The sequence below is a fragment of the Dromiciops gliroides genome, chromosome 1 (assembly GCF_019393635.1).
Source record: "Dromiciops gliroides isolate mDroGli1 chromosome 1, mDroGli1.pri, whole genome shotgun sequence".
Classification (NCBI taxonomy): Eukaryota; Metazoa; Chordata; class Mammalia; order Microbiotheria; family Microbiotheriidae; genus Dromiciops; species Dromiciops gliroides.
The window spans coordinates 433,040,117-433,054,862 of NC_057861.1; the positions used below are offsets into that span (position 1 = coordinate 433,040,117).

At 38.1% G+C, this 14,746-nt stretch overlaps 1 protein-coding gene across 3 annotated transcripts in view; it reads left to right on the forward strand.

Annotated features, from left to right (window-relative positions):
• Positions 1–6,705, forward strand: part of POC5 (POC5 centriolar protein) — a 70,063-nt gene extending 63,358 nt beyond the window's left edge. For all 3 annotated transcript variants that reach the window (XM_043975410.1, XM_043975411.1, XM_043975412.1), the window contains one exon: positions 6,147–6,705. In XM_043975410.1, coding sequence (XP_043831345.1) covers positions 6,147–6,284 — 138 coding nt within the window. In that variant the 3' untranslated portion in view covers positions 6,285–6,705. The remainder of the gene's footprint in view (positions 1–6,146) is intronic.
• The last annotated feature ends 8,041 nt before the right edge of the window (positions 6,706–14,746 follow it).

A 14,746-nucleotide genomic window follows, 5' to 3' on the forward strand; every position in this document is an offset into this window, starting at 1 on the left:
TATTTCCTCTTTCTTTTATATGGAGGGCATATGAAAAAGTTACTCTGGTTCTAAGAACAAAGATTTTCAAACCCAAACAATTATTTTAGATGTGGTAAGGAGAGAATATCCAAAACCACTAACCATATTTCCTTCAACATCTCAGCACATACATATTTCATGCTCTTTCTTACCTGCCCATTACTATATAATATAACATTTAATTCTCTAAAGAACTTATCTAAAGAGAATGTGTACTTTGCCAGTAATCCCTGCCTTCATTATATTACATAAACTTGGGTATAGACACAGTTTTACAGCTGCTGAAAAATATAATAGCTCAAAATATAATGCAAATTATCAGAAACTGCATGTCAGCCATGCATCACAAAAGCAAAGTTTGCCTTATTTGAGAATTTCATCTATACAGAATACAACTGAGAACCAGGAAGTACACATAATCTGAGTCACCAAAATAAAAAGCAACACAGTCCATGAAGCCCTAGTCCTATACATAGAAGAAATTCTTAGTACTCTTTTTGCTCTTTATGCAGAATTCTAAAAAGCTACTTTTCTGGAAAGGAGGGATCTTTAAGGGGAAAAAAAGGTTTTATCATGGCTGACAATCTAGTAGTGTGAAAAGAGAAAAATTAGAAATTTTAAAATAGAAAAATTATGAAAAACAGACATAAGGACACAATAGAAATAACCACAGAGGGCCATTAAAAAAGATAAACATATTCAGTAACCAAGTACATCTCAATGTAAGTGGCCTTAGAAGTCATCTGAATAAACCCCCTACCCCCATTCTACCAATGAAGAAACTGATATGGAGAGACTTTCCCAAGGTTCCATTGCCAGTAAGTGGCACAGTTGGAAAGGGGAAAGATATAGGGAACTGGCAATTAGAAGATAAAATAATCAGTTCTGAAAATTACTGATCTATTCAGATGATGACTTTGAGTCATCAAGTACAATTTTTCTGTTTAAATTTATCTTCTTAAAGTTATGAAACTGTATAATCCATCGTAGAAAAATTCTCAACTAAAATTGCTCATACGGGCTGTTTCGGCACATAAAGGAATATGTTATCGGAAAAACATATGGAACATTTCCTTTCCTGTTATTTCTTCAGTCCTTCAAGGACCTCTGGTCTCATCAGTTTATGGTACACAACACTAAAACAAATCACAATCCCGATCTGCATTAGCAGATAGTGATTTTGAGTTGTAGCTAAAACAAATCATGTTCCAGTGGCCCTTGTGATAAATTTAGCTAGACTGGTCCATAGATAAGTACAGTCCATCACCAGGCCCATACTCAAAGCCTTTCCAACAGGGAAGGGCCTTAAAAGAGCTTTCATTCTCCTAGCACAGCCTTTAAGAATCTGTGGTCACCTCCATGCTATGATATGGGACCAAAGTACTGCATTAGTGATGGTTCTCCATAAACAAGGAAGTCAGTAATGCCACCTTGCTCCAATAGTGCCTGAAGGGCTTTACAGATTTTTTTTTTTTTTAGTATTAAACATTACAACATTCCCAAAGCATATGGTAACAGGTAATAGCTTCATTTTACCTTAGAGGAAACTGGAGCTCAAAGACATCAAAGTAACTTAAAATTATGAAATGAATCAATTCATGGGACCATTGATTTGGAAGTGGAAGAGGCCTTAGAGGCCAGCTAGTCCAGTCTCTTCATTTTAGAGATGGAGGAACCAAGGCCCTAGAGGGGTTAGATGACTTGTCCAGGGTCACATGGGTATAGTAAGTGACAGAGATTTGAACTCTAGTGCTCTGATTCCAAATGCAGTCCTCTTTCTCCTGTGCCAAAAGTTGGAAGTAGGATTCAGGACTCCTAACTTAAAATTTAAATGCTTTTTCTAACTTAGCCTTGCTACAGTCTTCCCCTCTTTATAGTTAGTTATTCCCGGGGGCAGCTAGATGGCGCAGTGGATAAGCATTGGCCCTGGATTCAGGAGTACCTGAGTTCAAATCCAGCCTCAGACATGTACTAGCTGTGTGACCCTGGGCAAGTCACTTAACCCCAATTGCCTCACCAAAAAAAAAAAAAATCTATAGTTATTCTCCTTCTAGTACTGTACAGCACAGAAGGATTTTATTTTCCTACTCATCCTTGGTCTGGTTTCTCTTATCTCCAAATTCATCATTTATTAAATGCCTAATAAATTGTGTAGCACATACAGTAGTAAGAACTAAGGTTACAAAGATTATAAAAACCACATAGTCCCTGCCCTCAAGTAGCCTGAAATCTAATAGGAGGTTAAGATATCAACACAAATAACTACAATAAAGGTAGGGTGTATTTTTTTTTAAAGGGGAGGATTAGACTAAGTGCTATAAGACATTTAATGAGGGTGAAATCACTTTGAGCTGGAGCATCAGGGAAAGCTTCATGGAAAAGGTGCTACCTGAGATGGGCCTTGAAAAAAGAGAAGGATTTCATCAGGCACAGATGTGGAGGGAACACTTTTCAGGTATAGTAAATCATCTACTCAAATGCAGAGGTGGGCGAGGGCAGGATAAGATTGGAGAACAGCTCGTGGGCCAATTTGACTAGAACACTGAGTGTACAGAGCAGGAGTGGAGGAAAATAAGACTGGAAAGGTAGGTTAAAGTCAAATTATGAAGGAAGGCCTTCGGAGCCAAGCTAAAGAGTTTGTATTTTATCTTCTGAACATTGGGGAACCACTGAAGATTTTTGACCAGGGTTCAAGGGGGAAGGATAGTGCATTGTTGAAATCAAAATTTACAGGATTAAAACTAAAGAAGCGGGGCAGCTAGGTGGCACAGTAGATAAAGCACCGGCCCTGGAGTCAGGAGGACCTGAGTTCAAATCTGGCCTAAGACACTTGACACTTACTAGCTGTGTGACCCTGGGCAAGTCACTTAACCCCAATTGCCTCACCAAAAAAAAAAAAAAAAACTAAAGAAGGAACCCTAAAACAAATGAGAGCAATAAACTGGGAAATAAAGGGCCCAGAGGGAGAAGTATAAGGACAGGATGTTGTATTGATGGAAGGGAATGTCAGAATTCACCATCCCTTACTGAGCTACTTATTCCTTCCCACAGTTCCTGTGTGCCCTGATCTATAGGGATAGGGTAGTGACTGGACCTATAATTTTATAGGTAGAGGGGGACTCCCAGATGAGGACATACCTTCTAACAGTGCAGATTGGTACTTTTTCTGCAACTTACAGTCTTAGAGAGTTGCCCAGGACACCAAGAAAATAAGTGACTTGTCCAGAGTCAAACAGCCAATGTATGTGAGAAGAGGGATTTGAACAAAAGTCTTCCTCCCTTCCGAGGTCTGCTCACTGCCAACTACAACTCACTACTTCCCTCTTCCTGTTCTGTAGGTTTCTTTAAAATGTTCTTTCCTCATTTTTTTTATATTGAATTCAATCAGCACATTAAATTTTAAGTGGTCTTAGAAGTCATCTGGTTCAAAACCCTCCATTCTACCAGGGAAGACTTCCTCAAGGTTCCATTGCCAATAAGTGGCACAACTGAGAAGGAGAAAGATATAGGAAAGTGGCAAGAGCAGTAGCATTGGACTGGGTCTCAGTTTCCTCTTCTATAAGATGAGGGAAAGGAAGTTACAACTAGATGGCTCCTGAAACAAATTTTATGATCCTTAATACCAGTGTTTGCAGAGAATTATTCTAGATGCTGGTTGCGGGGGTGTGGGGGATTAATAAAATGCTAAATGCTTTTAATCTAGAACCAACAAAGACTTATGTCATAGGCCAAATCTATATACATAATGCTTTTCTTTTAAATTTACAGACTATTTCACGACATTTTACAGATGATGTAATTGAGGCTCCAAATGGCCAGGTGACTTGCCTGTGATCCCACAGCCAGGGGGCTCAAATTCCAATCTTCTAATTTCCATTGCAGTGCTCATTCTCATACACTATGCTACACACAAGCAATAAACCAAAGCAAAGGAAAATAACTCCTGTGTTTACTTTTCCCAACAATTTGAACCTGTTTTACATTCTTATAAAGGGGCTTTTCTCATTCCTCTCATGGAAAGACATGCAGGGTCAAGCAAGTAACTTTCAGTGGTCCAAAATGAATTAATGACCTAGTATTCCAACTAGCTGTAATTTCTACTTTGCACATGGTGCACTTTCCTAAGTATAGTAAGTCTAGAAAGCTCGTCTCTTCAGCCTATGCATGGTATCTGTTTGCATGTGACAGACAGAAGAAGCTTAGTAGAAAAGCACATATGTGTTTTTCAATGGACAAGGCTTTTGTTTTTCTATTCATAATGTCTGCAGTTTTAAAGAAAAGGGTAAAATCATAATAAATGTCATTCCCATTTTCTAGGTAAAGAATTCCTAAGCTCTTACTAGAACAGGGTTTTAAATTTAAATTTACCAACTTCTGTCCACCATGACATTCCCTTTTAGGAATGTATAATTCACGATCATTAACAGGTTATGGATTATAGAGAGCTATAGATTACTTCTATTTTGTATAACATGGGGTATATAAATGAACTAACACTAGTTCAGCTCCTTTTTTGAAGGATTGTTTTTGCCAAACCAATAATTGTGGCAGCTAGATGGTGCATTGGATAGAGTGCCAGGCCTGGAGTAAGGAAGACATCCTCCCAAATTCAAATCCAGCCTCAGATACTTGCTAGCTGTATGATCTTGAGCAAGTCTCTTAACCCTGTTTGCTTCAGTTCCCTCATCTGTAAAATGAGCTGGAGAGGGGCAGCTAGGTGGCACAGTGGATAGAGCACCGGCCCTGGAGTCAGGAGGACCTGAGTTCAAATCCGGCCTCAGACACTTAACACTTACTAGCTGTGTGACCCTGGGCAAGTCACTAACCCCAGTTGCCTCACTAAAAAAAAAAAATGAGCTGGAGAAGGAAATGAAAAACCATTCCAGTATCTCTGCCAAGAAAACCCTAAATGGGGTTACAAAGAGTTAAGCATGAATGAAAAATTACTGAACAATAGTTAATAATACTAAATAATACTGGGTATCATCTGCTAGATCATTGGTAGCCTCTACTACAACTTTTTACTCTGTTTAATTACCAATTTACAGGAGATTCAGAAGCACAAAACCAGTGACAACTTTTATCCACTGATATTTTTTCTCTTGCCTACCTTCCACAAGAGGGAAGTAAAGCCCTTCTAAACAGGCATCAAATAAATTTGCTGGCAACTAAGTTTTACAAGCATGTCCCATAGTTTGCTGTACTTTAAGCTCTTTTAGGACAAGATCAATGTTATTCTTCATTGTATGCACCTCAATGCCTAGACCAGTGCCTTTAGCATAATGAGCACTCAATAAATGCTTTTCTAGAAGAGCAAATAGCATTATAAAAAGGTTTTGAAGTTGTTGTTTTTTTCAGGGCAATGAGGGTTAAGTGACTTGCCCAGGGTCACACAGCTAGTGTCAAGTGTCTGAGGCTGGATTTGAACTCAGGTCTTCCTGAATCCAAGGCCAGTGCTTTATCCACTGTGCCACCTAGTAGCCCCCTGGTTTTGAAGTTTTTTAAACATAAAGAAACTCCCATGAAAATGGGTTTAGAGAAGAAGTGACTGAAAAATATTAAAAACTTCCACTCTCTACACTTGAAAGTTCTTCTCTAAACACATAAATGTAGAGTTGGAGAGGCCCTTGAAGATCAACCATGAGTCCAACCTCACCATTTTGCAGATGAAGAACTGAGGCCCAGAAAAGTAAAATGACTTGCCCAGTCACTTAGAATTCTTAATTAGAATGTTGAAATATTTTTAATGGCATCAGACATAAGAAAAAAAAAACCAGTAATCTCCCTGCAAAAATGATTCTTTTCTTCCTGAATAAAGTGGTATTCCACATGTGCCCAGTGTTTTGTCTTTTGAGGCATATGGCATTCTTTCACCAAAGGATGCCTAGAATCTCTGCTGTGGCCCTAGGAATTTCATTTTGGTCTGTCTACTTTTGGAGGAATGGATTGTGCCTCTCTCTCCCTCCCTGATATCCTCCCCTCACAACTTCCCAACCCTGTGGAGCCACTTCCTAGCTTCAGAATTTATAAAAGATGGAAGATTCTATTTCCTTGTCAGTTTCAGCACCACAAAAATGATATGGAATTGCATTGCATTTTCACTAGAGTGGATTTTTCTCTTTCAGCAAACCATTCCTCAAGCTCTTGCAGCAAAATACCCTCGAACTATACACCATGAAATGAGTGGTACATCTTCAAGACACACAGGACCCAGTGGAAAAACATCAACCCTGGCTTCTCACTCCATAAAGGTGGTTGACTAAACTGAATATAGGTATATGTAGAAAGGGGTTGATTTTTTTTTTTTCAATTCCTGAAAATTGAAAAATTCCCCTGGATTTGCTATCTTGGAACTTCCCAGTGAAACAGGCTGGCATAGCAGAACACTGTGGATAACGTCATGTTCACCTTTTCAGAATCCCCAGAGACTGATTCAATGGAAAACTCATTTTGAGGAAAGTAAAATATCTTTTGTAACTATATGCAGAAATTATTTTAATGTTGATAAACTTTTATTTAAGAAATAAATTGAATATATGCCTTTTTAAATTAAAAATGTCTATATGTTTGTCTGGTGACCATATGTTGAACTTATATCATTACGTTCGAGTGTATAAATCATGATTCTCCTGATCTTTAGCATTCTAGTGGTTTTTGTTTGTTGTGTATTTCCAAAGATTTTAGCTGCAATTAAAATCTCTATAACTAAATATGAAAACAAAACGGTTTGACATTGCTTTATATACCCTTACCTTCAACCTATGAGTATTCCAAGGAACTGTGAATTCATTGGTGTGGATATTCCCAGGGGCATTTTCCTGGATCTTCTTTGCCACCAGCTGATGAGGCTTTTCTTCTCTCATTAAAGATGTCTTAACATGCATCTATTAGGTGCCTCATATGCTAGGTGCTGTTACAGCCCAAGGATCCACCTACAAGGAATGAAACAGTCCTTGCCCTCAAGGAGATAGATCCTCTCCTTATACAAGGTGACAGGTAACACCATTAGCACCATATTTGAAGATGTTTGAAAAATAACTAGTTATTACCTGAGCTACATGCTTGGGCTTCACCTTTAAAATGGAGGACACAGACAGAACCAAGATTAAGATGGACTATAGGGGCAGCTAGATGGCGCAGTGGATAGAGCACTGGCCCTGGAGTCAGGAGGACCTGAGTTCAAATCCGGCCTCAGACACTTAACACTTACTAGCTGTGTGACCCTGGGCAAGTCACTTAACCCCAATTGCCTCACTTAAAAAAAAAAAAAGAAAGAAAAAAAAAAAGATGGACTATACACACACACTCAGTCATACTTGGTTTCCTGGAGAGAAGCCTATGTATCTGCAATGACCTTCCAGGGAAGCCCATAGCCTAGACATAGCCAAAGAGGACAGTTTTGGGCACAACCTGGGAATTTCAATAATGTTAGAAATTTAAGGAGTACCTGAAGAAAAAGCCACCTGAAAAAAAAAAAGTCCTAGCCTTTAAGGAAGTAGGGTCACCTACATGCCATGAAGATAATATGTGGGAGATGGAACAAGAGGACTTGAGCTAATGAAGAAATTGCGAAAGATTTAAGAGTGTTTTGGAATTTGGGATAAAGGTTAGAGCTTGAATTTGAAGGACTTGAGAAGTAGTTGGAGAACAGCTAGGGCTGAAGGAAGAGATGAATTTAAGTAAAAGAAACTAAGAAAAAAGACTGGGAAATCAAGACAGGAGGAGAGGTTAGCAAGACACAGGAAAGGAAGTTGAATGCTTATCAAGATGCTAAGGATAGCCAGCGAGTTTATATAAAAGCTTTAAGATTTGCAAAGCACTGGGGCAGCTAGGTGGCGCAGTGGATAAAGCACCAGTCCTGGATTCAGGAGGACCTGAGTTCAAATACGGCTTCAGACACTTGATACTAGCTGTGTGACCCTGGGCAAGTCACTTAACCCTCATTGCCCCAGAAAAAAAGAAAAAAGATTTGCAAAGCACTTTACGAATATCCCATTTGATCCTTTCAACAACCCTGGGAGGTAGGTGAGCTTATCCCCATTTGATAGATAAAGAAATGGGTGAACAAAAATTACATGACTTGCCCAAGATCACTCAGTGTGTGAACTCAGTCTTCTTGCCTCCAGGGGATGAAAAGGTACTTAACAAGCAGCTCACCACAGCAGTTCTCCAAAGGAATAACCAGAAAGAACAAAAGACTGAGGATCAAAAATGGAGAGCAGAAAGAATTTTTCAATTACTCTCCTAGAGAATTCTATTTGAGGCATGGCCAAATGACTGAGCTGAACGAGAAGATAAAGGGACTTATGGAATATCCCTTCACTCTCCAGATATGTCAATGTGAAAAAGAGAAAATGAATATGAGAAGGCAGAGGGGAATCCTGAGCTGTATTATCTAGATGTTGGAGGGTAGGGGAAGGTCACACAGTGAAAGCAAAGAAGAAAAACCACTTAGCACTTAAAAGTAAGCAATAAATACATTTCCTTCAATAAATACTAATAGCTCCACAACCCTTTTATATAGTCATTTCAAGCATCCATTAGTTTGAACCTTAGCTCTTAGTATAAAATGGAACCACATGACCTAAAAATTTCCAGGTCTAGACAGTCTAGTCAAGGGAAAAAACTTGAGAATGAAATTTAAAGACAACACTATTGAAGAGAAAGGGGAGCTAATAATATAGAAGCATGGCATGGTCCTGTTGGAATTGTGTCAGAGGTGCTCATACTTAGAATAAGCTGAGCATAGCAAGGAGAACTATAGAAAACAAAAAGTGTATCTTAGGGATTTGAGGAAGACATGGTCAAATGGATTGGACCACTGTTTCGAGTCAGTAGGATAAGGATAACTGATGACAGAAGCCAAAACTATTCAACTCTTGCTTGTTTTCTATTTCGAGGAGAATAATCTTTGGACTAGATAAAACAACCCCCAAAATATGAGTTGAAGGTAAGGGGGAGTTGATACCCAAGGCAAATATTTAGATAAAAAGTGCTTAACTGCCTTCAATGAGCTCAAGTAACCTGACCCAGGTAAACTATCCCCCAAGTTTTTCCCTTTCTCAAGTAGTGGCAAAGAACTGGAAACTAAGGAGGTACCCATCAACTGGGAATTCTTTTAAGATCAAAACAAATGGTGAGAGGAGTGGACTGAAACAGCATTGTTCCTTTTCTCACTCTGTTAAAGGATTTTGCCGTTATTGTCTTCAGAGGCAAAAAACAACCCAAATCACGTAGGATGGAAAGGTACTACATGACTAAGCAAAAGAAAATGTAGTACTTATTATCAAAAAGAAAAGAATAGAGTCCAACAACTAGGATAGAGAGCTTGACCTCAGTCCCTTGGAAGAATTCTTGGGAAACATCTACAAAAGGAAGCAAGGATCAAAAGGTGGCTTACTCAAGAACATGCCATTCCAGACTAATATCTTTTCCTTTTTGACATGGTTACTAAACTGGCAAATCAAGGGACTATTGTAAATATGTTTTACCTAGATTTTAGCAAAGGATTTGACAAATGATCCCATGCTGTTCTTGTGGTAAACATGGAGACATGTAGGTTAGATCAGGGTTAGCAAACTATGACCTGTGGGCTAAATCCAACCTACCATCTGTTTTTATACTGCCAGTGAACTATGAATGCTTTTTACATTTTTTAAAAATAAAGTTGCCTATAAAAACACATGGTGAGCTGGACTTGTACCAGTTCGTAGTTTGCTGACCCTTGAGCTAGATGATAAGTGGTTTTGAAATTGGATGAATAGCCAGATCCAGAATAGTCATTAATCATTCAATGTCAGCTTGGAAGTCTCTAGTGACTTAGTTCTGTGCTTTTAAACCATATTATCAATGATTTGGTTAAAAGGCAAGCTTATCAAATTTGCAGATGACAGAAGGCTGGGAGAAATAGCTAAGACTGAGTAATGAAAGATTTCCTCCCCCTCTCCCCCCCACACCCAAACAAAACAAAACAAAACAAAAAAGCCTTGACAGGCTAGAACATTAGACCAAAGCTAATGAGCTGATATTACACTTGGGTCTAAAAAGTCAACTTTACAGGATAGGAGAAGAAAAGCTAGACATCAGCCCAATTGAAAAAGATCATGGGACGGGGCAAAGAGAAGGAGAGGAAACAATAGACCAAATAAGCAAGATCCAGAAGTATAGTATTTGATAAACCCAACAAAAAGCCCCTGGGAAAATTCCCTATTCAATAAGAATTCCTGGGAATGCAAGGAAGCAATTCGGCAGAAAACAAGTTTAGGCCAACATATTATACCATATACTACAATATGTATAAATGGACACAGGACCTCAATCCTAAATATAAAATGTCACGCTTTTTTTTTTTAATAAAAGAAGATGGAAGGAAGGAACCTGTCAAATCTATGGGTATGGGAGTATTCTTAACTAAACAAAGAATAAAGGTGATCACAAAATATAGATATTTTTCATTACCTAAAATTTTAAAGTTTTTCCATGAACAAAATCATCGCAGCTACAATAGAAAAACTATTAAATAAAAAATTATTGTATTCAATATCTTTTATGTAATTCTGATATAGAAGATAAATCTTTTTACAAAAATACATGACATTCTCCAAATAAGTGGTCAAATGATAGTAACAGTTTTCCAAATAAGAAGTAAACCACACAATTATATGAAAATGTTCCAAATCACTAATAATAAGAGATATTAAAACAACTCTGAAGTTTCACTGTGATGTTTAAAATCTAAATGTGTGGGGGCAGCTAGGTGGCACAGTGGATAGAGCACCGGCCCTGGATTCAGGAGGACCTGAGTTCAAATCTGGCCTCAGACACTTAACACTTACTAGCTGTGTGACCCTGGGCAAATCACTTAACCCCAGTTGCCTCACTAAAAAAAAAAAAAAAAAAAAAAAAAGTTTAAAAAAAAAAAAAATCTAAATGTGTGGTTGCCTTAATGCCCAGTCTTTGGGCATTAAGCATTTATTAAAGAATACCAGGTATTAGTAAAAAGAGAACATGTGGAGTTCAGAAAGTTAAGAAAAGGCCTATCTAGCCTAGAGTTCCAGCCTGGTCTGGTTCTTCCTCAAGTCCTCCCAGCAAGCCTGCTTCAATCACGAACTGCCCAGAAAACTGAGTGTGGAAACTTTTTATACGTCTGGAACATAGGCAGTCCTTACACACTGTTTCAAGCTGATTGGTTAGTGTCATCCAAATCCATTGGTTCACTGGACTTGAAGGTGGTCTGTGTAGAGTTCGAAGTCCTTAGTTTCTGAGAACAATACCTTCTTAAGGGCTGGCCAGGTGTGCTAACAATCTAATTAACTTTAAGTAGGCTAATCAGCTAAGTAAATCACTCTCACTTAATTCAATCAGTTTAGATTAATCTCCAGGTGGGGCCTTTGAGTATCTGCCAAATCCCATTATTTTCTCACAACTGCACATACACCAAATTGGAAAAGATAAAAGTGGAAATGGTTAAATGTTGGACAAACTGGAGACAAGCACAATTACAATGTCAGTGCATCTATGAAATGATCCAACCATTCTACTGTAAGTACAATATGAATAATATAATATGACAGCTAAAAAAAAAAAAAACGACAATGTAATCTAAAGCTGCTTTGGGAGGCATAGTATCTATGAATATCTAGGATCCAGGAGAATAGTCCTGCTACAGACTACCACTAATATATGGTAGTCTCTTCTGGGTACCATTTTCTAGAAAGAATACTGATAAACTAGAGAAGATCAAGAAGAAGGCAACCATGGTGGTGATGGGCCTTGTGTTCATGCCATATGAGATGGATTGAAAGAGCAGGGATGTTAAGTTTGGTTTTGAAAGGGAAGACTTGGGAGTTGGGGGGTTGGCAAGGGAAAAGGACAGGATAGCTGTCTTCAAGTATTTGGAAGGTTGGCACTTGAAAGAGGGATTAGAGCTACTAGGAGCAATCTGAAGAAGTTGCAAAAAAAGGCTAATTTAAGCTTGACATAAAGAAAAACTTCTAGAAATCAGAGGTATCCCAATGTAGAATGAACTGCCTTAAAAATCAGAGGGATTCTCCCTCTGTGGAGGTCTTCAAGCAAAGGCTGGATGGCCACTTGGGTATATTGTAGAGGGTTTTCTTATTTGGTGATGGATTAGACTAAATGATAACCTCTGAGATGCCTTCCATCTCTGATTCTATGGTCTCTCTTGAGACAATTGTCCTTGTCCCTTTAAGGGATCCAAAGCATCTCACATCATAGTCTATAATGTGAACCTAATATTAATTGATTCCACACAACTCTCACATTAGGAAAAACAACATTACAAGGGGGTTTTAGTTATAATGGAGCAACATTATGAAAGAAAAGGGTAAATTATGTTGATTGAACTTGATTATACTATATTAATAACATTATTGCTGTAAAGAATTAATTGTGATTTGAGGTTTCTATGACCCCATCTTTGGCTAAAATTAGAAGCCCCAGCATGTGCCCCAGCCAGCCTCAGGCGCCACCCCCTCCGTTGCGGCACGGGTGATCCATCCACTGACTCTGGCCGTCGCCATGGTGCTGAAGCTCATGTCATCACCATGCACTGACACCTACATGGGCCTGGCAAAATTACCATAACTAGAAGCCTGGTGATGGTAGTCAGGTGACCTTCGTTGTGTAGAAGCTGGGGAGGCTGGCAGTTCTACAGTCGCCTGTTAATTCTGTCAATCAGGGTTGCCAGCCAATTATCTTGGGACTGTGTGGGGATGGCCTGGGGTTTCCTGTTGGGAGGGGGCTTTCTGGGAATAAGGTTAGAGATTCTCCATTCTGGCATGAGAGAGGGAGAGAGATGGGGCTGAGCCCGGGTGGTGGTACAATTGCAGGTTGTATAATTTTCCTTCTCCTATTCCTTTTTTTCTTTGTCCCTATTTTATTAACCTTACTTGTAGTTTTGTGTGTGTGTGTGTGTGTGTGTGTGTGTTTGTATTTTTTTTTGGCAGGGCAATGAGGCTTAAGTGACTTGCCCAAGGTCACACAGCTAGTAAGTAGCAAGTGTCTGAGGCCGGATTTGAACTCAGGTCTTCCTGAATCCAGGGCTGGTGCTTTATCCACTGTGCTACCTAGTTGCCCCCTTACTTGTGTTTTTAAATTTATTTCCATCAATAAACCCTGATTTTTCTGAAAGAGGCTGTTAATCTCCTTCCTTATTACCCCGATATTATGACGAGCTGTCCAATTAACTTTCCTCATATTAAATTTGGCCCTTACATTGCAAATGATGTTGATCTGGCAACACCATACCTGTATGCCTGTATCACATCCAATCATATTCTTTTTTTTTCCTATCATATTCTTTTGATAGATGTAATCTTATTTGTTGCAGGAGGAAATCAAACTATTTGCTTCCTCGCTATCATTTCTTTTGTTGGATGGTATGTGACAAATGGTATTTCCTGTCTTGCTCATTTGAATAAATTTATTTCATTACATAATGACATGATTTAGAAGTATGCTTCTAAAGTAGAGAACTATCAAAAAAATCTTATTATAGGTTGTAATCAAGATAAACCATAGTTTCACTTTAAACACTCAAAGAGCTATAGTTCACAAATTCAGACAGTCCATGATCTTAGAAGATATAGATATCTTTTATTCTGCAAAAAGTTAAACAAAGAAAAAAGAACCCTCAAGTCCTAACCAGCCATAACATTTACCAACTATTCTAAGTTTTTTAAGCAATGTTAATAACAAGGATATTTATTAACTTTGAGCAATGTAACATTAATGCTCTGGGTCATATCTTTTTGTTGTTTTTATTGGGTTCTGCATGTTTTAGCCTTATTTTTAACAAGTTTTTACCCAGATTAGTTCCTACCAAGAGAAATTGAACAGCTTATATAATTTAGCATAAGAACTTGAATTATTTTAAATTCAGCTGTTCTCTTTGAATATGCTTTTAAAATAAAAACAAATGGTGAGAGGGAAGAACTGAAGCAATATTGTTCCTTTACTCACTCTGTTAAAGGTTCTTGCCACCATTGTCTTCAGAGGTGAAGGGAAAATAAGCCTTTTTTCCCAATATGCTTTATAGCACTGATGCTAGGTGGGAAATCATTTACACATAATTTTTCTTTTTTTTTTTTAATTTTTATAGGGTATTACAAAAGTGCTAGGGCAGTTTTAAGTTTTTTTAGTTGCCATAATACTATGAGCATATTAATTTTTTAATTCTGAATTTAACACCATATAAGATGACCATTTCCACATAGTCTTCCTCTTCCTCCCCAAATTCTACTCCTGCCCCAAACTGAAACAAAGAAAAATAATAATCACTTCATTAACCATATCTGGAAAATGTATGTATTTCTATACCTTGAGTTCATCATCTCTCTATTAGGAGGTAGATAGCAAACTTCATTATAATTTCTTTGGAATCGTGATTGATTATTGCATTGATCAGAGTCTTTTCAAGTTGTTTTTCATTGCAATGTTGTTCTATCAATTGTTCTGGTGGTTCTGTTCTTTTTCCTCTGAGTCAGTTCATAGAAGTCTTCTCAGGTTTGTCTGAAACTGCCTCTTTCATCATTTTTTACATCACAATAATATTCCTTTACATTCATATAGCATAATTTGTTCAGCCATTTCTCAATTGATGGGTAACCCCTTTAGTTTCCAGTTCTTTGCCACTACAAAAAGATCTGCTATACATACTTTGTATATCTGGGTCTTTTTCTTCTTTCTTTGATCTCATTGTCAT